This window comes from Lynx canadensis, chromosome A2 (assembly GCF_007474595.2).
Source record: "Lynx canadensis isolate LIC74 chromosome A2, mLynCan4.pri.v2, whole genome shotgun sequence".
Lineage (NCBI taxonomy): Eukaryota > Metazoa > Chordata > Mammalia > Carnivora > Felidae > Lynx > Lynx canadensis.
In genome coordinates this window covers 7,963,589-7,988,964 of record NC_044304.2, presented here as the reverse complement: position 1 = coordinate 7,988,964, position 25,376 = coordinate 7,963,589, and the positions used below count along the sequence as shown (strand labels likewise).

At 54.3% G+C, this 25,376-nt stretch overlaps 3 protein-coding genes and 1 long non-coding RNA gene across 5 annotated transcripts in view; 2 read left to right on the top strand and 2 right to left on the bottom strand.

Moving 5' to 3' along the window:
* LOC115504013 overlaps nucleotides 1-4,715 on the top strand; it is a 39,803-nt gene extending 35,088 nt beyond the window's left edge. For both annotated transcript variants that reach the window (XR_004342936.1, XR_004342935.1), the window contains exons 2-3: nucleotides 4,256-4,363; nucleotides 4,445-4,715. This is a non-coding gene — a long non-coding RNA (uncharacterized LOC115504013). The remainder of the gene's footprint in view (nucleotides 1-4,255; nucleotides 4,364-4,444) is intronic.
* An 8,316-nt stretch (nucleotides 4,716-13,031) lies between these two features.
* TIMM29 (translocase of inner mitochondrial membrane 29) lies at nucleotides 13,032-15,096 on the bottom strand. Its single transcript, XM_030335457.1, is given in 6 exon segments — nucleotides 13,032-14,034; nucleotides 14,037-14,204; nucleotides 14,207-14,491; nucleotides 14,494-14,571; nucleotides 14,654-14,839; nucleotides 15,066-15,096. Coding segments are annotated over 6 exon segments (897 nt in total). The 3' UTR covers nucleotides 13,032-13,885.
* YIPF2 (Yip1 domain family member 2) lies at nucleotides 14,843-20,266 on the top strand. The gene is given in 11 exon segments (XM_030300588.1): nucleotides 14,843-14,981; nucleotides 15,164-15,224; nucleotides 15,623-15,780; nucleotides 15,881-15,958; nucleotides 16,899-16,986; nucleotides 18,281-18,376; nucleotides 18,379-18,396; nucleotides 18,509-18,675; nucleotides 18,752-18,934; nucleotides 19,023-19,150; nucleotides 19,251-20,266. Coding segments are annotated over 9 exon segments (930 nt in total). The 5' UTR covers nucleotides 14,843-14,981; nucleotides 15,164-15,193; the 3' UTR covers nucleotides 19,134-19,150; nucleotides 19,251-20,266.
* The window catches only part of CARM1 (coactivator associated arginine methyltransferase 1), a 39,356-nt gene continuing 33,656 nt past the window's right edge, over nucleotides 19,677-25,376 (bottom strand). The window contains 11 exon segments of the mRNA XM_030335453.1: nucleotides 19,677-20,861; nucleotides 20,863-20,918; nucleotides 21,081-21,123; nucleotides 21,125-21,150; nucleotides 21,395-21,487; nucleotides 21,582-21,700; nucleotides 21,783-21,866; nucleotides 21,954-22,091; nucleotides 22,538-22,575; nucleotides 22,577-22,623; nucleotides 22,809-22,899. Coding sequence (XP_030191313.1) covers nucleotides 20,775-20,861; nucleotides 20,863-20,918; nucleotides 21,081-21,123; nucleotides 21,125-21,150; nucleotides 21,395-21,487; nucleotides 21,582-21,700; nucleotides 21,783-21,866; nucleotides 21,954-22,091; nucleotides 22,538-22,575; nucleotides 22,577-22,623; nucleotides 22,809-22,899 — 822 coding nt within the window. The 3' untranslated portion in view covers nucleotides 19,677-20,774.

Genomic DNA, 25,376 nt, shown 5'->3' with positions numbered 1-25,376 from the left:
GCACGAAACAGCAACGTGACAGAAGGAAGTCCCTCTTAGGAGTCACCCTTGAGTGGGAAGTAAATTCCAGCACCCGCTACAACATGGATGGCCCTCGGGGACACTGTTCTCAGTGAAAAAAGCCAATCACAGAGGGGCAAATACTGTACGATTACATTCATATGAGGTCCCTAGAGGAGTCAAACTCACAATGACGGAAGTAGAACGGTGGAGGGCGGTGCCTGGGGTAGGGAGCCGGGGGGGCAGTGTCACTGTTCCATGGGGACAGAGTTTCAGCTTGGGAAGATGAGAAAGTTCTGGAGATGGATGGTGGGGATGGTTGCACAACAGTGTGACTGTGGTTAATGCCACTGAACTGGACACTTAAAAACGATCACAATTATAGGGGCGCCTGGGGGGCTCAGTCGGTTGAGCGTCTGACTTCAGCTCAGGTCATGATCTCGTGGCTCGTGAGTTCAAGCCCCATGTCAGGCTCTGTGCTGACAGCTCGGAGCCTGCTTGGGATTCAGTGTCCCTGCAACCCCCCCCCCCTCCTCCTCCCCTTGTGTTCTCCTCTCTCTCAAAATAATCAAGAGGGGCGCCTGGGTGGCGCAGTCGGTTGAGCGTCCGACTTCAGCCAGGTCACGATCTCGCGGTCCGGGAGTTCAAGCCCCGCGTCGGGCTCTGGGCTGATGGCTCGGAGCCTGGAGCCTGTTTCCGATTCTGTGTCTCCCTCTCTCTCTCTGCCCCTCCCCCATTCATGCTCTGTCTCTCTCTGTCCCAAAAATAAATAAACGTTGAAAAAAAAATTTAAAAAATAATCAAGAAATATTTTTTAATAATCAATAAATAAACATTTAATAAACACACCCTTAAGAATCGATCAGGCACTCTGTTCCCTACAGAGCCTTAATCACACAGGGTGAAGACGAGGCAGGGCATCGCTCTGGTGGCAGGTCCCACCTGCATCTGAACTCAGCGGGGAGCCCTGGGCACACGTGACAAAAGAGCTCTGTGGGCAGCTGGCCACAGCCCTCACCTCACTGTGGTCCCCTTGCCTCCAGTGGGTCCCTCAGACCAAAGAGAAACCACTGGTTCCCACGCCATCCCCTCCTCTCCTGAGACCCTGCTTTCTTATGAAACCAGACACAAGTATCCTTGGGCAGAGGGACGGTGGCATCGCGCTCGGGGGAATCGGGGCCCAGGGCCGCTTCTCTCCCTGCTTCCGCTATGGCCAGGCTCATGTCTACAGACGGCAGGTCCGGCTGGCCCTTCCGTTCGTTAACTTCTCCGCGCGGGATTCTGGACGAAGCCCACGACTGACTCCGGCCGACTTCCAGATCAGCCCTAGCTCGAGGCAAAGATGAGATCAACTCGAGTGCAGGGAACAGTGGAGGGGACGAACGGAAATGGTTGGCCCGGACCTGGTGGAGGAGAAAAGGGGGGATCTGGCTCCCTCTGGTGGCCAGCACGCGCCACACACTCAGCCGCTGCGCCGCTCCCTTGCCGGCCGCCACCACCCACCAGGTCACGGGGAAGTCACCAGCATGTCCTTCAGTAGGTGCGTAAATAAAGCTGTCCCATAAATAATGGGATCTATAGCTATACATAGAATCTGTAGAGACAGTGAAAAGAGCCGGGGTTGCAGGGGAGGGACGGGTCTGATGTTCAAGGCGGTGAAACTATCTTCTGCACATGCTGGAGTGGATCCAGGACGTTATGCCTTTGGCAAAACCCATAGAACCTACGACACCAAGAGGGAACCCTGATGTAAACTGTGGACTTCAGTTAATAATGTATCAAGGGGAGCCTGGGGGCCTCAGTCGGTGGAGCGTCTGACTTGGGCTCACGTCATGATGTGGTTCATGAGTTCGAGCCCCCCATTGGGCTCCCTGCTGTCAGCACAGAACCCGCTTTAGGTCCTCAGCCCCCTTCTATCTCTGCCCCTCCCCCAACTTGTGCTCTCTCTCTGTGCCGCTCTGAAAATACATAAACTTAAAAAAGGGGGGGGCGCCTGGGTCGCTCAATTGTTAAGTGTCTGACTTCATGGGGCGCCTGGGTGGCTCAGTCGGACTTCGGCTCGCGGTTTGTGAGTTCGAGCCCCATGTCGGGCTTTGTGCTGATGGCTCAGAGCCTGGAGCCTGCTTCGGATTCTGTGTCTCCCTCTCTCTCAGCCCCTTCCCTGCTCACTCGCTCTCTTTCTCAAAAATAAATAACATTAAAACAATAACATTCTGGGGCGCCTGGGTGGCTCAGTCGGTTAAGCGTCCGACTTCGGCTCAGGTCATGATCTCGCGGTCCGCGAGTTTGAGCCCCGCGTCGGGCTCTGGGCTGATGGCTCAGAGCCCGGAGCCTGTTTCAGATTCTGTGTCTCCCTCTCTCTCTGACCCTCCCCCGTTCATGCTGTGTCTCTCTCTGTCTCAAAAATAAATAAACGTTAAAAATAAAAAATTAAAAAATTTTTCTAAATAACATTTTGACTACTCTAAATTCCTCCCACACAGTATTTGCCCTTTTGTGATGGGCTTATTTCACTCTGCGCGACGTCCTCAAGGTTCATCCATGTATGTAGCAGGTGTCAGAGGTTCCTTCCTTTGCACGGCTGAATAATAAATATTCCATTGTATGGATAGACCACAGTTTATTTATCCATTTCTCTGCAGATGGATATTGCTTCCGTCTTTGTTGTGAACAATGCTGCTATAAACACAGGTGTACAGATCAGTCTGGGTCCCTGCTTTCAATTCTTTTTAAATTTTATTTTTTAATGTTTATTTATTTTTTGAGGGGGGGGAGACAAAGCACGGGCGGGGGACGGGCAGAGAAAGGGAGACACAGAATCCGAAGGAGGCTCCAGGCTCCGAGCTGTCAGCACAGAACTCGACGTGCGGCTCCAACTCACAGACTGTGAGATGATAACCTGAGCCGAGGTCGGAAGCTTAACTGACTGAGCCACCCAGGCGCCCCTCCCTGTTTTCAATTCTTTCGGTTGTATACACAGAAGGGGAATTTCTGGGTCATGTGGTTGTTCTAAACTTTTTGAGGACCTACCAAATTGTTTCCACAACGGTTCCAGTATTTTACGTTCCCAACAACGGCACACAGGTTCCAATTTCTCCAGCCCCTTGCTAACACTGGTTATTTTCCAGGCGTTGTTATTATTATGGCCACCCTAATGGGCGTGGATCCACCATGCACACATCCTTTAAGCCAGCAGTTCAACTCTGGGGAATTTATCTCCGCCCCTTCTGAAACTTGCTTTCGCTAGTTCAGTGCACACCCTGGACATCCGTCCACGTTGGTCTCTGTGAATCTTGCTCCCTTGTTAATGACTGTGGTGTTGCATGACAAGAATGGACCTGGGGTAAACTGCTGCTTCCACGTGTTCATTTTACTGGTTTCAGTTTTTAGACGCGGCCACCCTGCAGCAAATGTACCCTTTAAGGAGATACTCCAAGAAATACAGTCCTCAAAGCCTACTTCCAAAACTCCAGCCTTCACTCCTCGGTTTGCTAAGCACCACTAAAAGGTTGGAGTTTGTGGGCTATTTGCTCTCAAACTGTGGTTCCGTGAGAGCTCTTGGGTAATAATTTGGTCTCTGAAAAGTCTCCTCCAAAATAGTAGAGCTTCGGTGCCTGGACCCATATTTCCCCTCAACACTTCTGCTAAGGGGACATTAAAAAGAAAACCACAGGCCCCAAATGGCATCACTTAGGTTCAGGCCCCAAGTCAGTAAAGCAAGAGTTGATACTTGACCTGACTGCAGTTCAGCCCTCCAGAAATGTCGCCTCCGGCCATTTTCTGGTTAGCTCTAGGAAAGTTACTGAAAGACTCCTGCCATTCCTCCTTAGGAGGGTGACTTTGCCTAAAACAATGGGCTCTTTGCTGATATTTTCCTTTCTGCCCCTCCCTCTCTACCTCTAAAAACCTTTGTTTTCGGGGTGCCTGGGTGGCTCACTTGGCTAAGTGTCTGACTCTTGATTTCGGCTCGGCCATGATCTCATCGTTCCCGGGATCGAGCCCCGCGTCGCGCTGTGTGCTGACAGCACGGAGCCTGCTTGGGATCTTCTCCCTCCCTGCCTCTGCCCCTCCCTGGCTTGCATTCTTCCTCTCTCTCTCTCTCTCTCTTTGAAAATAAATAAACTTAAAAAACTTCCCTTTTCCGTAAGTCCTTTGGAGCTCTGCCCCACTTGCTAGATGGGAATGCTGCGCGATTCTCGAATCGATTAATAAAGCCAGCTGAAAATTTACTCGGTTGAATTTTGTTATTTAACAGGCATAAAGGTAGTTTCCTGCTTATCTGGACGTCAAACCGTGACTCCCCAGCGACCCTGAACTTGAGCAGTGTTGAGGGAGCAGCGGCTGATCTCATTCTGTGAAAAACGTAAGTCGAGCCAGGCACTCAGCCGTCCTTCCCTTAACCCTCCCCTCGGTTTTGTTTGATGTTCTACGTTTCGCTCTGCAGAATTTAAGAGATAACAAGACATGTGAAGATGAATACAGCAAACAGCCACATACCCACCTCCTGGCTTTGCCAATAGAGCGAAGGTCTCCAGCATGCACCTGCCCACTTTCCTGCCTTGGACCCCACCAGAGACCGAGACCGTTCTAAGTCTGGTGTTTAACATGTCTTAGCATGCCTGTATGTCATTACAGAGAAGTGGGTTTTGCAGGCTTTTAGATTTTACTGATTTTTTTACTTTTCTTTTTAGTGTTTATTTATTTATTTTTAAACATTTTGGTCTTTTTTTTTTTAATTTTTTCTAACGTTTATTTATTTTTGAGACAGAGAGAGACAGAACATGAACGGAGGAGGGTCAGAGAGAGAGAGGGAGACACAGAATCCGAAGCGGGCTCCAGGCTCTGAGCTGTCAGCACAGAGCCCGACGCGGGGCCTGAACCCACGAACCGCAAGATCGTGACCTGAGCCGAAGTCGGACGCTTAACCGACTGAGCCGCCCAGGTGCCCCAGTGTTTATTTATTTTTGAGAGAGAGGCAGAGGGTTGAGTGGGGCAGGGGCAGAGAGCGAGGGGGACACGCAGAATCCAAGGCAGGCCCCAGGCTCTGAGTTGTCAGCACAGAGCCCGACGCGGGGCTCGAACTCACGAACTGTGAGATCGTGAGCTGAGCCGGGGTTGGACGCTTAACTGACTGAGCCACGCAGGCGCCCCACCGGATGTCCAATCTTTGAATGAGTGAACAACAAAATATGCTAGATCCATACAGCGGAATATTATTCATCCAGAAAAATGAATAAAATCCTACACTTGCTACCACCTGAATGAACCTTGAAGACATTAGGCAAGAAAAGAGGTCAGACGCCAAAAGTCACATCTTGTGTGATTCCGTTTATAGAAATATCCAGAATCAGTAAATCCATAGAGACAGAAAGCAGACGGGGGCGGGGCAGGGGCTAGAGGGAGGCGGGGAGTAGAGAGTGACTGCCTAATGGGTACCGAGCCTTATTTTGGGGTGATAAAAATGCTTTAGAAATAGGTCGAGGTGGTGGTTGATGAGGCTTGGGGTGACAGTGGGGTTCGTGGGGTCAGGAGCCGACGGCCAAGAAAGAATTCTGGAAGATGTCTTTGGCGCAGAAAGGTGATTTTATTAAAACACGGGCACGACGGGGCTGCCTCCGCGCAGGTGCAAGGGTGGCCTGTGTGCACGCACACACGCGCGTCGACGTGGAGATGGGGTACGCTGCTCCCCGCTTCAGCCCCAGCCCCAGTTTTCCTATCCATGCAGTTAGGGACTTAATTTAAAATCCCTATTTTGTAGGTTCGCCGCCTTCAAAACACACTGCTACAACATTCTAATAAAGGCTCCTTTAACCCCCTCAAAAAACAAAACCAAAAACAAAAACAAACACGGGCACGGGACCGGCGGGCAGGAAGAGCTGCCCCAGGGACCATGGAGAGACACTGGTTACACACTTGGGAGCTGGGGGAGGTGAAGCCAAGGGGGAGTTTCCAGTGGGATTTCCACAGACTAAAGCAGACTCCCCGGGTACTGGAGGCCTAGCGGTCGTCAAGCCAAGGTTGTTTTTCCCTCTGGCAAAGCGTTACTACTAAGTAGGGAGTCCCGGGAGAAACGTTATCTGCCGTTTCCTTCTGCCTCCATTTCCCACACCACTGGGCCTACAACCATGCGAATGTTCTAAATCCCACTGTATGGTACACCTCGAACGGGTCGACTTGATGTTATGTGGGTTTCACCTCCGTCAAAAAAATAAATAAATGGACAGCTTAAAAGCCTGGAGCCTTACCCGTGCCAACTACCCTAGCAATTTTTCCCTTAATTCAAAGCGGGTCGAGTAAGAGAGAGGGGTGGGGTGGAGGTGGGGGCCGGAAGGCCTGGGACATCACTGACGAGGGCAGCGGCTCCAAGGAACCGGTTTCGGCGGGCCCTCCGGGGCTGCCGAGGGTGTTCGCAGCGCGCTTGGGAGCTCCTGGGTCCAGCCGAGTCCACGACGGTCCCTGGCGGTGCCTGTTCTGGTCTCAGCTGGCCCAGGGATGGCCATCGTCACAGGTGTTGTCCGTAACAATGAGCGGCTATTCGAAACAGCTGCCGGGTGGGGAAGAGGCCATAGAGGCCTTGCAGCGGCCCTCAGGGAAATGCTTAAAGGGCAAGCCCAGGACTTGTCATAGGGGAGGGCAGCGAGTTCTCCAGAAGCTCCATCTGGTAGGTCACGGTGACTCGATGGCAGTTTACGTGGGATGCTGGAGTCTCATGAGCCCCAGATATGGTGACAAGAACAAAAGTATTGGGGCGCCTGGGTGGCCCAGTCGGTTAAGCGTCAGACTTCGGATGAGGTTCAGGATCTTGTGTTTCGTGAGTTCGCGCCCCGTGTCAGGCTCTGTGCTGACAGCTCAGAGCCTGGAGCCTGCCTCGGGTTCTGTGACCCCCGTCTGTCTCTCTCTCCCCTCCCCCCCCCACTAACGCTCTGTCTTTCTCAAAAATAAACATTTAAATACATTTTTTGTTAAAAAATAAAAGAATCCTTAGATGAAAGGCAAAGGGGACACCTCACCCCGGAGGGCCCTGTCGGAGACAGCCAGTCATGGCATGCCTCCCAACACGTGACGCGGGACTAAGCCAAAGTACCCACTGGGAAGGGGCGTGCTAGAACCTCCCGACCAGTGGTTCCAGGCTTGGTCGTTTACTGACATCACCTGGGAAGATTTAAAATTGTGGTTGCGGGCACCTGGGTGGCTCAGTCGGTTAAGCATCCAACTCTTGATTTCAGCTCAGGTCATAATCTTAGTTTGTGAGTTTGAGCCCCGTGTTGGGCTCTGTGCTGATGGTGCAGAGCCTGCTCGGGAGTCACTCCCTCTCTCTAAATAAATAAATGAACTTAAAAAATAAATCCATCTATAAATAAATAAATATATATATATATATACATATATATATACGTATATATATATTGTGGTTGCCTGGAACCCAGCCGACAACAAGCTGACCAATCCCTCACGTGGGCTACATCTCAAGATGGTTAAACTCATTTTTGCAACAGGTCAAAGCTGTAGGGGGGGAGACTTCTCTAGATTAAACAGGAGTTAAAACAACCAAATAGAGGGACACCTGGGTGGCCTAGTTGGTTGAGCATCTGACTTTGGCTCAGGTCGTGATCTCACTGTGAGTTCAAGCCCCCAAGTGGGGCTCTGTGCTGACCGCTCAGAGCCTGAAGTCAGCTTCAGATTCTGTTTCTCTGCCCCTCCCTCGCTCCCGCTCTCTCTAGAATATAATAAATATTAAAAAAAAAAAAAAAAGAATATGTGCATTTTGTTTGGTTCTAGATTCAAACAGATCAAAGTTTGAGAACACGTGTTAAGACTATCAGAGAAAAATGATCACGGACTGGCCTCAGATGATTCCAGAGAATTACTCTAGATTTTGTTTGGTGTGACAATCACGTTGTCACTGTGTAAAAAAAGTGCACGCGGAAACTATAGGGGTTTGTTGCTGCGATGTCTGGGATTTGCTTTAAAATACTCTAGCGGGGCGCCTGGGTGGCTCAGTCGGTTGAGCGTCCGACTTCGGCTCAGGTCATGATGTCGTGGTTTGTGAGTTCGAGCCCCGCATCGGGCTCTGTGCTGTCCGTGCAGAGCCCACGGCAGATCTTCTGTCTCCCTCTCTGTCTGCCCCTTCCCCACTTGTGCTCTCTCTCTCTCTCAAAACTAAAAATAAAACATTACTAAGCTATTCTGTCAAAGGAAACCTTAAGAAGGGACACCTGATACAAACGTGGCTCACAGTCTTCACTGTTGAGTTGGGTGACGAGTACGTGTGGAGGTTCAGACATAGTTGTGTGTTTGGAATTTTTCAGACAAAAGAGTTTTAGAGCTTTGTTGGCCGTTCCCAAGCCTTAACGTCCTATTGGCTCTCTCCTCTTTCAGGTGTCTCCCAAATAGGTACCTCTGCTGTAACCAAATTCGGACGAGGGTGATTGGCCGAGAGCTCTTAAAAAGTCACGTGCTTCCACCTGTGGCTGTGAGCACGGACCTAAGAAAAGCCTGTGGCCTCAGGGAGGAGCGAGTCTGGAAAGCACGCTCTGGTGATCCCTGCCGAGCTTGCTGTGAGGTCTGGACTCCAGCCGAGTGAGGCCCCTGGGTCGCAGAACTTAAGGAGGCGTTGCCTCCCAGGGGCCGCCCCTGCGCTGTTGCCCCCGGGGAGGGAGCTCCTTAAAGCCTCTGCCCTAGGCACCCCGCTTGCCTTCCGCTACCCCAGGTCCTACTGCGTTGGATGCCTCAATACAACTTCCAGAACACCAGGGGACTGGAAGGGCTCCCAAGGCAAACCAGGCGACCCTGCCAGTCTGTCCGTCCGTGCACTCCAGGAAGTCTCAAGGGGGAGCATCAGGCCTCCTGCTAACAAGGTAGGTGCAGGTTCGAGGGATGGGTGCGGCCCCTCCCTGCAGCCCTGACCTTGGCCACCATCTACCTACGTCTCTAAAGACCAGCGTGTGCTCTAAAGGAGGGATGTGTGCCCACCGCACTACCTCCTCGGCTGCTTCTCAGAACAAAAGCTAGTGGGGGGCTAGCCGTTCCCACTGGGGAGGAGCCAGCCAGCTCCTCTGAGCCCCGTCTCCGGTGCCCTCTGCTGGTCTCTCTGATTACAACAGCCTGCTTCGAGCGCCTGGAGCCAACCCCGGACTGGCTGGGAAGGCCGAAATCATTAAAGCTTGTTAAGAATAAATCTGAGGGGCACCCGGGTGGCTCAATGGGCTAAGTGGCCGGCTTTGGTTCAGGTCATGACCTCCCAGTTCGTGAGTTTGAGCCCCGCGTCGGGCTCTGTGCTGATGGCTCAGAGCCTGGGGCTTGCTTGGGATTCTGTCTCTATCTCTCTCTCTCTCTCCCTCTTTCTCTCTCTCTGCCCCCACCCCCCAGCTTGTGCTCTCTCTCTCTCAAAAATACTTAAAAAAAAGAATAAATTTTAAGAAAAAGCGAGAACTGGCCTCAAGAAAACGAGCCTATTGTATCCAGGTGTCTTTGGGCTCTGGGGGACAAGTCCCAGGCCCTGTCCATCCTCTGTTTACTGAGCCCTCCCCGTGGGCAGCCCTGGGCGGGCTCCATCCCTGCAGGCTGGGCTGTCTGCAAGGCTCGGGGGCAGCAGCCCTTCCAGGTAACAGGTAATCGTGGGGCACAGATTCAGAGCCACGGTCTCACCCATGAGATCCGCGGACACAACCTGCAATGCAGATGCGTGCCGGGTACCAAGTGCTTTCTGGTGGCTTTTGATTTTTTCTAACAACCCTGGGCAGAGTCCTTTCCCATTTATAGATAAGGAGCTCCACCTGTCCTAGGTCAGTAAGTGTGGAAGGTGAGATTCAAACCCTGCTTTTAAAAATATGTATTATTAAAAAAAGTGGTTTTGGTTTTTTTAAATTTTCTTTTAGAGAGTGAGAGGGAGCATGAGCTAAGCAGAGAGGCAGAGGGAGAGAAAGGGAGAATCTTTAAAAAAAATTTTTTTTTTTACATTTATTTATTTTTGAGAGCGCACAAGTGGGGAGGGGCAGAGAGAGGAGACAGAATCCGAAGCAGGCTCCAGGCTCTGAGCTGTCAGCACAGAGCCCTATGTGGGACCTGTGAGATCATGACCTGAGCTGAAGTCGGATGCTTAACCGACTGAGCCACCCAGGCACCCCCAAAATATACCATATTATTAACCATGGTCACTATACAATATATTATATGCCCATGACTTATTTTACGACTTGAAGTTTGTACCTTTTGACCCCTTTACTCATTTTGCCTCCATTCTCTGGCAATCACCAGTCTATTCTCTGTATCCGTGAGCCCAGTTTTATTTTTTCTTCTTTTTGTTTTTTAGATTCCACACATAAGTGAGTTCCCCTGGCATTTGTCTTTGGTTCACTTATCTTATTTGGCATAAAGTTCTCAAGGTCCATCCACGTTGTCGCAAGTGGCAAGGTTTCCTACTTTTTATGGCTCAGTAATATTCTATCATACATCCATCACATCGTCCTTTTCCGATCATTCACTGGTGTTTCCATATATTGGCTATCGTAAATAATGCTGCAGTGAACATAGGGGAACATGGATCTTTTTGAGTTTTTTTTTTTTAACATTTAATATTTATTTATGAGAGAGAAAGTGTGAGCAGGGGAAGGGCAGAGAGAGAGGGAGACCCCGAATCCAAAGCAGGCTCCAGGCTCCGAGCTGTCAGCACAGAGCCTGACACGGGGCTCGAACTCACGAACTGTGAGATCATGACCTGAGCCGAAGTCGGACGCTTAACCGACTGTGCCACTCAGGTGCTTCCCCCCCCCCCCGCCTTTTCTTAATAAATGTTTATTTTTGAGAGTGCCGTGCAGAAGCTTTTTAGTTTGCCTTGGTTCCACTTTTGTTTTTGTTGCCTTGAACTCTTGGTGCCAAATCCAAAAAATCGTCACCAAGACCAATGTCAAGGAGCTTCCTGCGTATGTTTTCTTCTAGTTTTATGGTTTCGGGTCTCCTGTTCTTTAATCCATTTTGAATTACTTTTGGTGTGTGGTGTAAGATAGTGGCCCGGTTTCGTTTTTTTTGAATGTGGTTGTCTGGTTTTCCCAACACCATTTACTGAAGAGACTGCTCTCTACCCACTGTATGTTCTTGGCTCCTTTGTTATAAATCACTTGACCATATATTCGTAGGTTTATTTCTGGGCTCTCTGGTTCCATTGAGCTGGGTCTGTATGATACTGATACCATGCCGTTTTGAATACTATACCTTGGCAACATACTTCATCAGGAAGCATGACGCCTCCAGCTTTGTTCCTCCCCGAGATTACTTTGGCTATTTGGGGTTCCCTATAAATTTTAGGATTTTTTTTTTCCTGTGAAATGCCATTGGAGTTTTGGTAGGGTTGCAGGTTGTTTCGGGGAATATGGATTTTTTTTTTTTTTAATGTTTATTTCTTTAGAAAGAGAATCAGTGGGAGAGGGGGACAGAGGATCCCAAGCAGGCTCTGCATTGACCTCAGCGAGCCCGATGTGGGGCTCAAACTCACAAACCTGAGCCGAAGTCAGACGCTCAACCAACTGAGCCACCCAGGTGCCCGGGAATATGGACATTTTAACAATATTCTTCCCATCCATGAGCACCGTATATCTTTACATTTATCTGTGTCTTCAGATTTTTCATAGATGTCTTAAAGTTTTCACTTCCTTGGTTAAGGAAGGTCTTTCACTTTTTGGTTAAATTTATTCCCAGGTGTTGTTTTTGATGCACTTGTAAATTAGATTTTCTTAATTTGTTCATTATTAGTGTATGGAAATACAACAGACTTTTTGCATTTTGTATCTTTCAACATTAGTGAATTCATTTATTCTATCCGTTTTTTCATGGGGTCTTTAGAGATTTCTGTAAATAATACATTATCTGCAAATAGTATCAGTTTTACTTCCTTTACAATTTGTTCGCCTTTTTTCTTATGTAACTGTTCTAGCCCCGGTCAGTTACAAAACCAGTATGAAAGCTGAGACTTAAACATTAAAACCCTATTTTTTATTTCAATTTTTTTTTATTTTTTGATTAAGAGACAGAGCACGAGCAGGGAAGGGGCAGAGAGAGGGAGACACAGAATCTAAAATAGGCTCCAGGCTCTGAGCTGTCAGCACAGAGCCCAATGCGGGGCTCAAACTCAAGAACCGTTAGATCGTGACCTGAGCCCGAGTCAGATGCTTAACCGACTGAACCACTCAGGTGCCCCCGAAGTGGCATTTAATAACCACCTCAAGCAGTGAAGCTGGGCAGTTCGCTTCCAGAACTTCTGATCACACTAAGGAACACCTCTCACTTGGAGGCCAGTGTGTCTTAGAACTTTCCCTGAAGTTGGCCAATATCTCTTTAACGAAGACCTCAGGATTTAGGCCCAGAAATTTCTGCAGGTAACCATATAGGATTATAATTTAGTATCCTTTGTCTTTTGTCCTTATTGCATTTTTTTTATATTCACTTAAAATTTATTCCGTATGCAGAATTTCTATTCGTGTACTTAAGTTTTATCTATGGCTAGTGATAGCAACATTTAATAATTTCTAGCAGGATGCTGTTAGGATCAAAAAATAGCATCCCGAGTTCGAGGATTAAGGCACAGGGTTGGGAGTTGCAGTTTGAATCCTGGCTCTGCCACAGTCTTGGAAAAAAATCCACTTTTTAAAATTTTTTTTAATGTCTGTTTATTTTTGAGAGAAAGCGTGAGCACGATAGGGGCAGAGAGAGGGAGACACAGAATCTGAACCAGGCGCCAGGCTTTGAGCTGGCAGCACAGAGCCTGACGCGGGGCTGGAACCCATGAACCATGCGATCATGACCTGAGTCGGACACCTAACTGACTGAGCCACCCAGGTGCCCCAGAAAAAAATGGACTTTTTGAACCTCACTTTTTCTGCTGTAAAGTGAAGATGCTGACGTACAAGATGCTCCACTGTCCCAAAAATAAGGACATAAAAGTACTGTGTGTCCGGCACCCGGAGCATGAATGGAAGGTCTAGAAGTACCAAAACTAAATGGTCGAATGCAGTAACACAAACATCCCAACAAAGACAGTTGTTTCATCTCACGGTTTTATCAAGCAGCCACAAACCACGCGGGTGACAGAGGTAGTCTCATTCCTGTGTCTGTAAAGGAGGGTTATCCTAACCTTTGTACACTAACACATCCCATTCCACAGGATTCTGGGTTTTCAGGGTTTCTGAAATATAAACAGAATCTATGATTCCGGAGATAATCCCAAATTAAATAATGTTTTCCCCTTCTGCGTCATTTTGACATCACTGTCCTAGGTGGTAAAAAGTTTGGTGTTGGTTTTTGCAAAATGCTGTCCTGTGAAGTCTGCAGTCCTCCCACTGCAGTCTCCGGGTCGGGTGTGGCTTCCTGTCAAACATTACCATTTGGGGTACCCTGGGGGAAGGGGGTGTAGGATGCCTGTGGTATTTTCCCACTTTCCAATGAGACTAATAATTTTTTAACTTTATTTTCAAATAAAGACACTTAGGACAACGAAAAGAACGTTGCCAAGCTTAAAATAAAACTCTGAATAGTCTTAGGAGAGCGCCGGAGTCACTCGACAAATAGGATCCCTCGGGCGAGGGGCTGTGAGACTCCACGAAAAGTTCATTTACACAAAGGGCTCATGACGAACGCGCGCAGCGCAGCGATCAACTCCACCATCTTACCGCTGGGCCTCCCCACCTCCCTGACCCAGAGGGCTCCGCAACCGCTTCAGCTAACAAGGAACAAGGGGAGGGGGAGAGGGAGAGCGGCCTTCTAGAAAGGTGGCGAAAACGCAGGGAGAGCGCGCTCTGCACAGCATTTGCTTCCCCGGCTCGCAGCGGCCGTGCGCTCCGGGCCACACAAGCCGCCGGGGCTCGGAGCCCGGACCCGACCCAGGCCCGGGGTTTCATCTGGGCCCCTCGGGCCGCACCAGGGAGTCGGCCTGGCTGAGGGCGAGTCGGTCCTTCTTCTCCTTCTGCAAGACCTGCTCCTCCCACAGCGCCTGGTCCACCTGGTCGTCGGTGAGCACCACAGGCTCGTACTTCTCGTCGAAGAGCGCTCGTTGGTCTCGGAGCGCAGCTGACGGGGCCCGACGACGCGCAGGTGGGCGGGTAGGTGGAGGAACTCGTCGTCGTTAACGTCGCAGTCGCGCATGCGGGCGGCCAGCACCCACCAGCGGCCCACGAAGCCCACGTCCAGGATCCGGTCCGGGAAGTCGGCCCAGCGGGCTGCAGGTAGCGGCAGCGGGCCTGGTAGAGGCTGGCCTGGGCGTCGACGGGCGCCTCGTACACGAGCGAGCACAGGCCCAGGCTCACGTGGCGGAGGCGGCCGCGGCCCCGAAGCCAGAGCAGCCGCTGCACGTGGCCCTCGGAGACGCGGTTGCGGGTGGCCGGGGCCAGCAGCAAGAGGGTCCCCGACGCGTCGAGCAGCGCCTCCTCGAAGGCCGCCGCGCCGGGCGCCAGCGCGCAGCAAGCCGCCGCGCCGCCCAGCAGCCCCACGTACGCGGCCGCCCGCCGGGCCGGGCCCGCGCCGCCGCCGCCGCGTCCCCGCAGGCCTCCGCGTAGTCTCGGAGCAGTACGCGGGCCCAGGAGCCTGGGGGGAGGGAAGCGGGACAGACGCGGTGACGGCGGGCCGCTGCGCCACCCACCCCGCCGGCCCTCCCGCCGCTACTCACCCAACCGCGCCCACACGCCGGGCTTCGCGGCCGCTGGGCCCCCAGGGTCTTCACGGTTTCGGGACCAAAATCTTTTCAGAGCGGCCGCCCGCCATCCTCTTCCGGCTTGGCGTCCCTGTTCCGACGAGAAACGCGGGGAATGAGAAGGAAAAGGCCCGGGGCGGGGGGGGGGGGGGTGGGTATCTCCTGCGGAGGCGTCAAGTGCGCAGGAAGTGGCTTCCCGTCGGAAGAGGATAGAAAACGGACCCGGTGCCGGATGTTGCTGTCTGGTCTGAGCGGGGCCGCGCAGGCGCAGAGAGTCTGGGCACGCCGCCCGAGGGAGCCTCAGGTGAGGGGGGCGGGGTGCACCTGTGGGGCGGGGGCGGCGAGTTCAACACCCCCCCTCCCCCGGCGGCTCGGTGCCCTTAGCTGCCAGGCTGGGCTCGGTGCTGAGGGATAGACATCGGTGGGGTGAGGGAAGGCACCGCATTAATTGGGTTGGGGGCGGGCGTCATTGGCTTCTGTCCTCAGAGCGGGATGCGGTGACGCCCCTGGGTGACTATGGCAGCGGCCGACGAGCTGGCCTTCCACGGTAAGTGCGGCCGCGACCTGGCCCGAGCTCCTACTCCCTCCGCCGGCCGGAACCTCCCACCCAGGATCTGATTGCCGTGTAATCTGAATCCCCAGTCAGCTGTGAACCCTGACCCCGACCTGACACCCATTCCTGACTCGAACCCCGCTCCAACCCTGAACTCAGATCTCAAAGCAAAGCTTCTCTCCCAGACCTGACCCCATCCCAGCACCAGGCTTAAGTTGTAGGCGTGCGAGACCACACCTTCTAACTCCGCCAAATTTAGGAAGCTGGGACCGTAGTTGGAGGGAAGGGTTAGGTGGCCCCGGTTGGGAGTCTTGGCCCCCAGATGAGCAATGGGCCAAACAGACTGTCCTGAAGCCTAAAACCTGCCTGTGGCTCGTATTCCTTCTCGACAGAGTTCGAGGAAGCCTCTAATCTGCTGGCCGAGACCCCAGATGCGGTCACTACCAGCGGAAGTGGTCAGCTGACCCCACAGGGGCACGTGGCTGTGGCTGTGGACTCAGGTGGTAGCTATGGAGCCGAGGAAGAGGTCGAAGAGAGCGACAAGACAGCGGTGAGTCACAAAAGTGCCCGTGCCCTGCCTCCGTCCAGCCCCGCCCCCACCCTCTGCCCAGGCTGTAAGGGCAGCCACTGAAAGCCTGTGCCGCTCGCAGCTCCTGCAGGAGAAGCAGCAGCCTGGATTCTGGACCTTTGGCTACTATCAGAGTTTCTTTGACGTGGACACGTGCCAGGTCAGGCCCTGGAAGTGGCGGGATGGGGCTTGGAGTCATAATGGGGTCCAGTCACCGTTCACTGAGCCCTCCCTGTGCAGCCGAGTGCCGGTAATGCCGGGTGGGAGGTCACGAGTTCCCCCCCCCCCCAGGCTGGTAGATGTAACTGGGTGCGGTGTAAGGATTATGGGGTGATTGGGGCTCCTGTGAACACACGCTCTGACGGGCTAGAGTAGGGCCCTTGGAGGAAGTGAGGAATGGGCTTAAGGCCTCGAGGAGAAGGAAGACTGAACTGGGTAGAGTGATGGGAAGCCTGTGTCCTAGGCACAGGGAGCGGCAGATACAGAGGACCCAAGGTGAGGGAAGGCACGAACTGCCACAGGAGCTGTCACTTGATCTGGCTGGAGAGGGTGAGATGGGGACAGGCAGGCAGAAGCCAGATCACAAAGGGCTCGTGTGCTGTGCTGAATTTGGGTCTTATCCTGAGGGTGCTGGGAAGTCGAGGAAAGGTTTAGAGCAGGAGAGGAATGGGTGGAATCAGCAGACCTGGTGCAAAGAAGATGGGTCAGAGGTGCCAGGGAGGGAGATGATAAGTCTGGGGTGCAGGGCAGGTCACAGAGTGGAGAGAGATGTAGGCAGGAGGAGGCCAAGAACTTGAGTGTCCCCGGGCTGGGAGGGGAGGCAGTGAGACAGGCAGTTGAGGGCAGCCAAGCTGAGAGGAGGGAGCAGCGGAGAGAAGGACGGCAGGCCCGGAAGGGTCCTTCAGAGTGGCAGCACGCAGTGGGTATGGAGGCTGGCCGGGGGAAGGGGCTCCAGCCCATCCAACCCCGGGGGAACATCTGAGCCCTTTCAGGCAGAGGGATGGGGAGTCGGCAAGGAAGGAGCCTCTAAGGGCTGGGCAGGAGCTTGAGGGGTAAGGGCCCCATGCAGGCTTCCATTCTGCACCTCACCCTGTCCCTAGGTCCTGGACCGAATCAAAGGCTCGCTGCTGCCCCGGCCTGGCCACAACTTTGTACGGCACCGTCTACGGAATCGGCCGGATCTGTACGGTGAGTGGTGGTGTGCATTCAGCTTGATCATTCCTTCAGCGTGGGTGGACTGAGTACCAGTCTCTGGAACGCAGCTGAGGGGAAGGCAGAGGTGCTCCCGGAGAGCGGGAAACACACACATTCTGTGTGGGGAGACAGACCTGCAAAAGGCTCCCCAGGGCGGTGAGGCTTGGAAGAACAGTGGATGCTTTACAGCACGAACGTTGCTGTCTTGCGTGGGTTGGTCAGGGAAGGAAGGCCCCTGAGGAGGAGAGAATGGGCCTTGTTCGGGTTGGGGAGACCTAGGGGAAGAAGATTCCAGAAGGGAGCGTAAGGCCTGTGGTGGGAACATGCCTGAACTGCAGGGCAGTATTGTCCGCGGAGCAGAGTGAGCTGCGCGAGGTCTCGGAGGTGACAGGCTTCAGAGGCCGCGGGGAGAAGGAGTCTCGGTTAAGGGCTCATAGGCTTCCTCTGGCCGCTGCGGGGGGGGGCAAGGGCAGGTGCCAGGAGGCCGGGGAGGTGGTGAGTGCCGTGGCCCAAGTGTGGGATGGTGGGGCCGGGCCCCCGGTGGAGGGCAGTGGTTGGACTGTGGAATGTGTCTCAGAGGTGGAGCCGACAAGATTTGCTGGCGCACCAGATGCGGGGTGGGAGGAGACACGCAACGATGGCGCCTAGATTTTCGCCGGAACCACTAGAGGGATGGATCTGTCAGTCAGTGACTGGAAACGCTGGGCGGGTTTGAGGGGAGAGCCCAAGTGTGCCAGGCTGGAGTTGGGAGATGCCTAGATGTGCAGCACGTGGAAATGTTGACGATAAGCCTATAGTTCAGGGCACAGACCCGGATTTGAAGCCAGCTGGGAGTCGTTAGCCTAGAGGTGAATAAGGCCCTGAGGGTGGACAAGATCACGCAAGGGGTGAACACAGATGGAGCGAATGGCTAAGGACCGGGCCCCAGCCGGGTCCCTGTCATTAAAGGGATCGGGGGCTACAGAGGTTGAGGAATTGCCAGGGAGGTGACGCGGAAGCCAGGAGCATGGAGTCCTGCCTAGAAAGCACACGTGGGTGTTTCCAGAAGGGAGAGAGCAGCTACGGCAAAGGCTGCCGGAAGGTCAAGAGGAGGGACCGAGCCAGCACCCGATGCAGCCACCGCAGGTCATCGCTGGTGGCCTGTGGACGAGTCCGGTTGATGGAGTGGGGGGGGGTGGGGGTGCGGGTAGCTCAGAGCTTGGCAAGAAGCTTGGGTCCTAGCACAGTCGACACGCGACAAGTCACCTGTCCCGGAAGAGCTGGGCCCCTCACCGTGCCCTGCCCACAGGCCCCTTCTGGATCTGTGCCACACTGGCTTTCGTCCTGGCCGTCACTGGCAACCTGACGCTGGTGCTGGCCCAGAGGAGGGACCCCTCCATCCACTACAGCCCCAGTTCCACAAGGGTAAGTGGAAAGGGCAAGGCCTAGCCCCGGGCAGGGCTGGGAGTGCCGTGGGGCCCGGAGCTGGGGGGGAGGGGGGCGGTGGTGACTGCCTGCCCTGCCCCGCGCCCCGCAGTGACCGTGGCCGGCGTCACCATCTACTGCTACGTCTGGCTGGTGCCGCTGGCGCTGTGGGGCTTCCTGAGGTGGCGGAAGCGTGTCCTGGAGCGCGTGGGGCCTTACACCTTCCTGGAGACCGTGTGCGTCTATGGCTACTCCCTCTTCGTCTTCATCCCCACCGTGGTAAGCGTGGCCCGGGGATGGGGGCGGCGGGCGCCGTGGGGACGGCCCGGTAGCCAGCTGCCTGTGTCACCCCCAGGTCCTGTGGCTCATCCCTGTCCCGTGGCTGCAGTGGCTGTTTGGGGCGCTGGCCCTGGCCCTGTCAGCCGCTAGCCTGGTGTTCGCCCTCTGGCCTGTCGTCCGAGAGGACACCCGGTTGGTGGCCGCCGTGCTGCTCTCCACGGTCGTGCTGCTCCACGCCCTTCTGGCCACGGGCTGTAAGGTATGGGGGTGGGCGGGCGGGAGGCCGGGCCTGGGGTCGGGGCGTCCCCGGCCCCCACCGGCGCTGACCCTGGGGGGCTTCGGTTCAGTTTTACTTCTTCCAGCCGCTGCCCCTGGAGCCCCTGGCCCCTCCACCCCAGGCCACGTCTCTGCCCCTAAACCTGCTGCCGCCGCCCACCCCAAGGTCCCAGGTGACCTAGGAGGGCCCGAGCCGCAGGTAAGGACCAGTTTCCGGCCGTGACTGAGGGGTCTTCCCGCCTCTCCTCCTCGACGGAGGCCTCACCGGGCTGGCTGCTCTTAGGAGTCTCTCTCTTTCAGCTCCACACGAGGGACGCCTCCGCCTGCCCTGCCCCTCACACGAGGACTGAAGGCCCCCTTGACACCTCGAGATCGCTCTGCTACTTTCCAGACTTTTCTTACAAAGCAAACACTTTTATTTTCTATGCAAAGGTGATTCAGAGAATTTATATAAAGGTGGGAAAGGGGCAGCCAAGCAGGGAGCTTCCGGTGTGGCCGTCGCCCCACGGGCTGCCCGCTAGGCCTCTGCTTTCCTGGGGGACGGTCGGGAGAGCAAAGGGGGCCACCCCCACCTCAGCTGTGCCTGCCCTTCCCGGGGTGCCCGGTCAGCAGGTCCTGGGGCCTCCTCACCTGAGCTCCACACGGCCAAGTTTGGAGGGGTTAGAAACGGGGCGGGGGAGCAGAAGTAGAAGAAAATGGCCTGTGCTGAAACATACATTTCCTCGTTTATTTTTTTTGTTTTTTTGGGGGGTGGGGGGGTGGGGAGAGGTCCCTGCAAGGCCCCTTCCAGGCTAGGGAGGGGCCACAATGCCATCATAGTAAGAGGGACTGGAGCATCTACAAATGTGGGGGGAAACACACAGGCCTAATGTGAGCTACAAGGGAAAAGGACGCCTTCCACGACCGAGCCTCGAGGTCTCTCAGGTCTGCCCCGAGCGGCTGATGGTGGCCCTTTCCTCCAGGCCTGGGGCCCACGGGGCCACCTGCTCTAGCTCTCGGCAGGGGTGGGCGAGGGGACCTGCAGGGGCTCGGGGACAGGACAGCAGCAAGAGGCAGGGGCCGAGGACGGAGGGCCTTCCCGACAGCCGGGGTGGGTTGTACATTCAAGTGTGAGGTGAACCCTTTGGTGGGAGGGGGCCATCGGGTCTCCAGAGGCCTGGCCCCACCCCTGTCCCGAAGACTCGGCAGGGCTGCCCCTCACCACTGAGCCTCTGAGTGGGGGAGAGGGGCTGCTGGCTCGGCCCGGCCGGCCTGGTTTCTCAGAGGGTCTGTGGATTGACACTGGTTCTTCTCGTAAAAAAATAAAATTAAAAAAGCAGCATGTCACGCCCATGTGACCAAGGCCTGGTAGTAGAAGGGGAGGCCCGCCCAGTCAGGGACCGCCATCCCCCTGGAGACAGGCGGGGGGGGGGGGGGGGGGGCTGGCGCCGAGGGACCCGTTGGGGGGTGGGGGTTGCGCAGCTGCTCCCCCGACCTCCCCGCCAGGCCTGCAGCTGTCAGGCCCGGACACGCCTGTTACGGAGGATGTCAAACCCAGGTCAGGGTGGAGGGCAGGAGGGGGAAACGGGGCTCCCACGACATGATCTCGTGTAAAATACGGCAGCGACACACGCTCGGGGCCAAGATGTGGTGTGGGCGGTGGAGTGGGGGCGGCGGCGGCGATGTCGTGTAAAAAAGTGTCCGAGTTCCCATAGCAAAGAGGGCCGTGACCGGGTGTTTGGGCTTCTCCGGTACAGGGGTGAAAGCCGCCCAGGCAGGGGGGTGGGTGGGCAGGGTCTTCATTGGTTTCCTGGTGCTGTCAGTCTGTTCCACGCTGGAGGGGCCTAGCTCCCGTAGTGCATGGTGTTGGTCGGGATGGACATGGGCGAGGCCATCGAGATGGCGGGGCCGCCCATGGTGAACTGGCTGTGTGACCGCGTAGTGGGCACTGGAGCCACCGCCGCCGCTGCCCTGGGCGCCAGAGGACCCTGTGGGGCGGGCTGCGGGCACTGAGAGGCCAGCTCCGCCCCCTCGCCGCCCAGACCCGCAGCAGAGGCAGAGAGAGAGAGAGCAGGCGAGAGGGCAGGCGGGTGGCCCGGGGGTCCGCACACTCACACCCGCGGGACCCCGCTCCCGCCGCCCGCCGTTACCTTGGACAATCCCCGTGCTCATTATGGAGCCCATCCGGGAGTGGGGTGTGATTGACAATCCCCGTGTTGGCTGCGCGGCAAGAGGGAGGGAGGAAGGAAGGGAGACGGCGTCACCGCCCCCGGCCCGGCCCACACTCTCGTCACTGGGTGTGGGCAGGGTGGGCACAGCGGCTGCAGAGCGAGGCAGAGAGGAACGGAACAGAGGGCCTCCGCCAGGAGCCCCAGGAAGAGGAAAAGGTGACGTCGAGACACCGCGGCGCAGAAAGCCCGAGCGCGCAGACGTTCCTGGACGCCGCCCCTCGTTGCCTCCGGACCCCGGGGGACACTCACCTAAAGGAATCAGGTGTTGTGGCCCACGCTGGAGCCGCCGGCAATAACACTGCTCAGGTCGTAGGCGGTCGGCATCCCTGCGCGCAGAGAGGGAGAGGTCAGGGCCTGGGCGACAGGGTCTCTGCCCCCGGGGGGCCCCACCGCCGGCCTCTCCCACGCGGGGCTGCTCACCAGCCACGGCCATCCCGCTGCTGAGGTTGTAGGTGCTGCCCGTGTTCCACATGTTCTCCGAGGGGGACGTGTAGTGGGAGCCGGGTGGGGGCGAGGGCGTCGTGCCTGTGTATCTGCAGCAGACAGACCCGGGCGCGGGGGTGAGAGGCTGCGGGCCAGGAGGGGCGCCCCGCATTCAGGCCGAGGGCTGATCCTACTGAGAAGGGGTTTTTCAGATCCAGGAGGTTACTGGATTTGGAGCCCGTCTGGTCTACCTGGGCCACAATACTGATGTCATAGCTCTGTCTGCAGAGAGGGCAGGGGAGGGACAGCCATGAGCTGGCTGGGTAGAGGAACCCCTGCCTCCCCCAGCCCCAGGTGGCAGCTCACCACCTTTTGTTGGCAATAAGCAGACATGTCCCTGAGAGCGTGTCCCCGGCCTTGGCGAACAGTGGTGACTGGAACAGGCACCGGACCTGGTACCAGTGGGTCAGGGGCTCCGTCGGGGCCGTGGACAGCCACACTGTCATTCTGTCAAGCAAGGACAGGCATACGCTTGACCAGGCTGGAGCCACTACCCTGTGCACCTTGAGCTCTACACGGGCACCTCTGATGGGTGCCCCGGGGGCCTGGAGCCAAGACAGGCTGGCTGCCCAGGCGTCCCAGGCACAGGCCCGCGCATACCTACAGATCCACAGGGGGCCCGCTCACCCTGGTGTCTGCGCCGAGAGACAGAGACCAGGTTCCGTGAAGGACAGCCACCGAGTGCAGGGTAGACACTCCCTCCCACAACAGTCTCTGGCTCAAAGGTGAGACCTCACTGCCTTTCAGAGGGGCCAGGGAACCTAGTCCCCTAGGCCTAGTCCTTCCTCCTAGTCCCCAGGCAGCCTTCCGAGGCAGCCAGGCCTGGGGGTCACTGCAGGAAGTCCTGGGGCCGGGACAGCGGGGAGAGCGCGGCCTGCTCCGGTTGTACTCACATGGAGCCGATGAAGGCGACATCGAACCAGAAAGCCAGGACCGTGAACTAGCCCGGAATGCAGCATGTGGAATTTGAATGGGATTTCTATCCTGGAAGGCAAAGGGCAATGATTACTGGGGAAGTCAACAGGCTGCCGACAGAGGGGGGTGGCTGGGGGCGGTGTCCTGGGGCCCCTGCGTGCCCACCGCCCTGGGGCAGGATGCCTGAGGGCGTCTGTGGTGGCCCTAGACTCCAGCAGGAACCGGGCTCAGGAGGAGGGGCACGGGTGCCGGTACCTGTGCAATCTCCTTCTTTGGCTTCTAAGAAGTTCACCGTGTACTTGACAGACTTGGCCATCAGGATCCGGATGTCGAACGTATCCTGGGAGAGACCACAGCAGGACTTGGCTTCAGGCACGGAGGCCAGGCGGGAAGGGGAGAGCTGTGCCCCTCTCCCCTGTCTGGCCGTGGCCTCGAGGCCGTTCGGCTAAGCCCACTTCGCCCTCCCTTCTTAGACATGTTGGGGGAGGATGAAGCGGTACGCCACCGTGGAGGGCAGCGAGGCGACAGCCCTCAAAATCACCACCTTTCACGGGCAATTAAAGACTCGTTCTGGGAATTTAACCTACGGATCCACGTGCACGTTTGCAAGCTCACACGCGTAATTAGGTTGTCTAGAGTAGAGGACACATTCTGGAAACCATCTCGTTAAACCACCAACGTGCCATCCGTAAAAGACTGTATGAGAACTAACGAAAGAACGAAGAAAGAACAGACGGGGAAAGATCTCCGAGATAAACCGCTAGTTAAAAAGCAAGCTGGAGAACTACGTGCTCACGTCCACACCCAGCTATGACGAAGGCTTTTCATCAGACTAACACTCTGGGGAAGAACTGTGTGAGCTGAATAAAATACACAGGAAAACTACAGCCTGGTTTGAAAGCACTGAAGAGTCCCCAGAGCAGCCACGGCTTTGGGAGCCCACATCCTAGAGAGAAGGGAGATGTGTTTTGGCCTGTGCCTTTCCCCTTGGGGCAGGACCTTTCGGCAGCCTCCCTGGGTGGGGAAAGCAAAACGGAGGGCTCAGGGTTACCAAGGCAGCTAGGATTCAAGAGGTCAAGATACGAAACAAAAGGGAAATGTAGAAACAGGTGGATGTTCTACATGCAGTTTCACTTTGTGGCATTTGCCAATTCCTGAGCTGTGTGGAGGGGCGGGGGCTCAGAGACAAAGAAACAAAGCAGAAAGCCACTTATAAGACACTGAAAAAGTAAGAAAAGGCTCAGGTGCATACTGGTGCTGGGAGGGGGGGACGAGGGACCCCGCCCGCCATGGGGCACCCACCGTGGTTACATGGGAGACCACTGCAGGCGAGGCCCTAAAGCAGCAGTTCTCCAAATGTAGTCTCTTCCAGAGCACTCCCAAGGTCAAAGCTATTTCATAATACTAAGATGTTTTCTGCCTTTTTTCTTGGGTTCACTCACCTGTGATAAACACAACCGATTGAACACAGAAGCAGAATCCAACTGTCTTCTATGAAGCCAGACATTAAAGAGACTTGCAAACTAAAAATCCCAACTGTTCTCGCTGAAAAGTTTTGGAAAATAGTTTTTTTTCCCTTAAAAATGCTGTTTATGGTAACCTGTAATGAGCTTATTGTTATTTTTTTTTATTTAAAAAAAATTTTTTTTTTTTACGTTTATTTATTTTTGAGACAGAGAGAGACAGAGCATGAACGGGGGAGGGTCAGAGAGAGGGAGACACAGAATCTGAAACAGGCTCCAGGCTCTGAGCTGTCAGCACAGAGCCCGATGCGGGGCTCGAACTCATGGACTGCGAGATCATGACCTGAGCCAAAGTCGGACGCCCAACCGACTGAGCCACCCAGGCGCCCCGAGCTTATTGTTATTTTAAATAAATATATATTTTTTAATTTCTTGGGCTTAATTTTTAATACCAAGAGATATTGGCCGTATATCAATAGCTAAAACACTAACAAAAGCTCTTTGGGATCCTCCATTTTTAAGAATGTAAACAGGCTAAAAAATGTTAAAACAGGTCACTGAGACCAAAATGCTTGAAAACCACTGCCTGTCTTACAGGGAAAGCTAGAAGTAGACCAGCGAAGTCAAGTCTGAAAAGCAGCCTCTAAGTGCCTTATATCAAGTGCCTTATAGGACCAAGGTGATCTATCTATATATGGCTAACCGCCTGAAGAAAAACAAATACTTGGAAGGAAAGACATCATCCAGAGCCTCTATACTTTTTCATTCTGGTATCCAATGACCAGGCATACCAAGAAACAGAACAAGAGAATGAGGACCAAAAACTAAGAGAATATAAACAAAAAACAATACACTGAACACCCAGATAGTGAAAGTGACCAAAGATTTACAGTATGTACAAGAAAAAAGGTAGAAAAAAATGTATTTCAGAGAACTAAAATAAAAAAAAAAATAAGCAAAATGAGAACCCAGTACTGAAATTAAGAATTAGAAAATCAGCTTAAATGGCAAAGAGAAGATTAGAACTGGAAGATGGATCAGTAGGAAATGTGAAAATGAAGCAAACAGAGAAAAAAGGATGGAAGGAGAAAGAGAATGGGGCAGAGGTAGTGCTTAAAAAGACAGTGCCCAAGAGTCTCCAAAAACTAGTGAAAGACATCAAGTGCGGGGAAATAATGTAACCTTATTAATGCAAAAAATAACAAAACAGTTTAAAAGAACATTCAGGATAAAGGGAAAAAGATGACAAATTTAGACCCACAAAGCTCAGTAATTACATTAAATGTAAAATGGTCTCAATGTTGTAATTGAAAGACAAAAATAAAGGTCAATCTGACTAAAAAACAAATGCAAA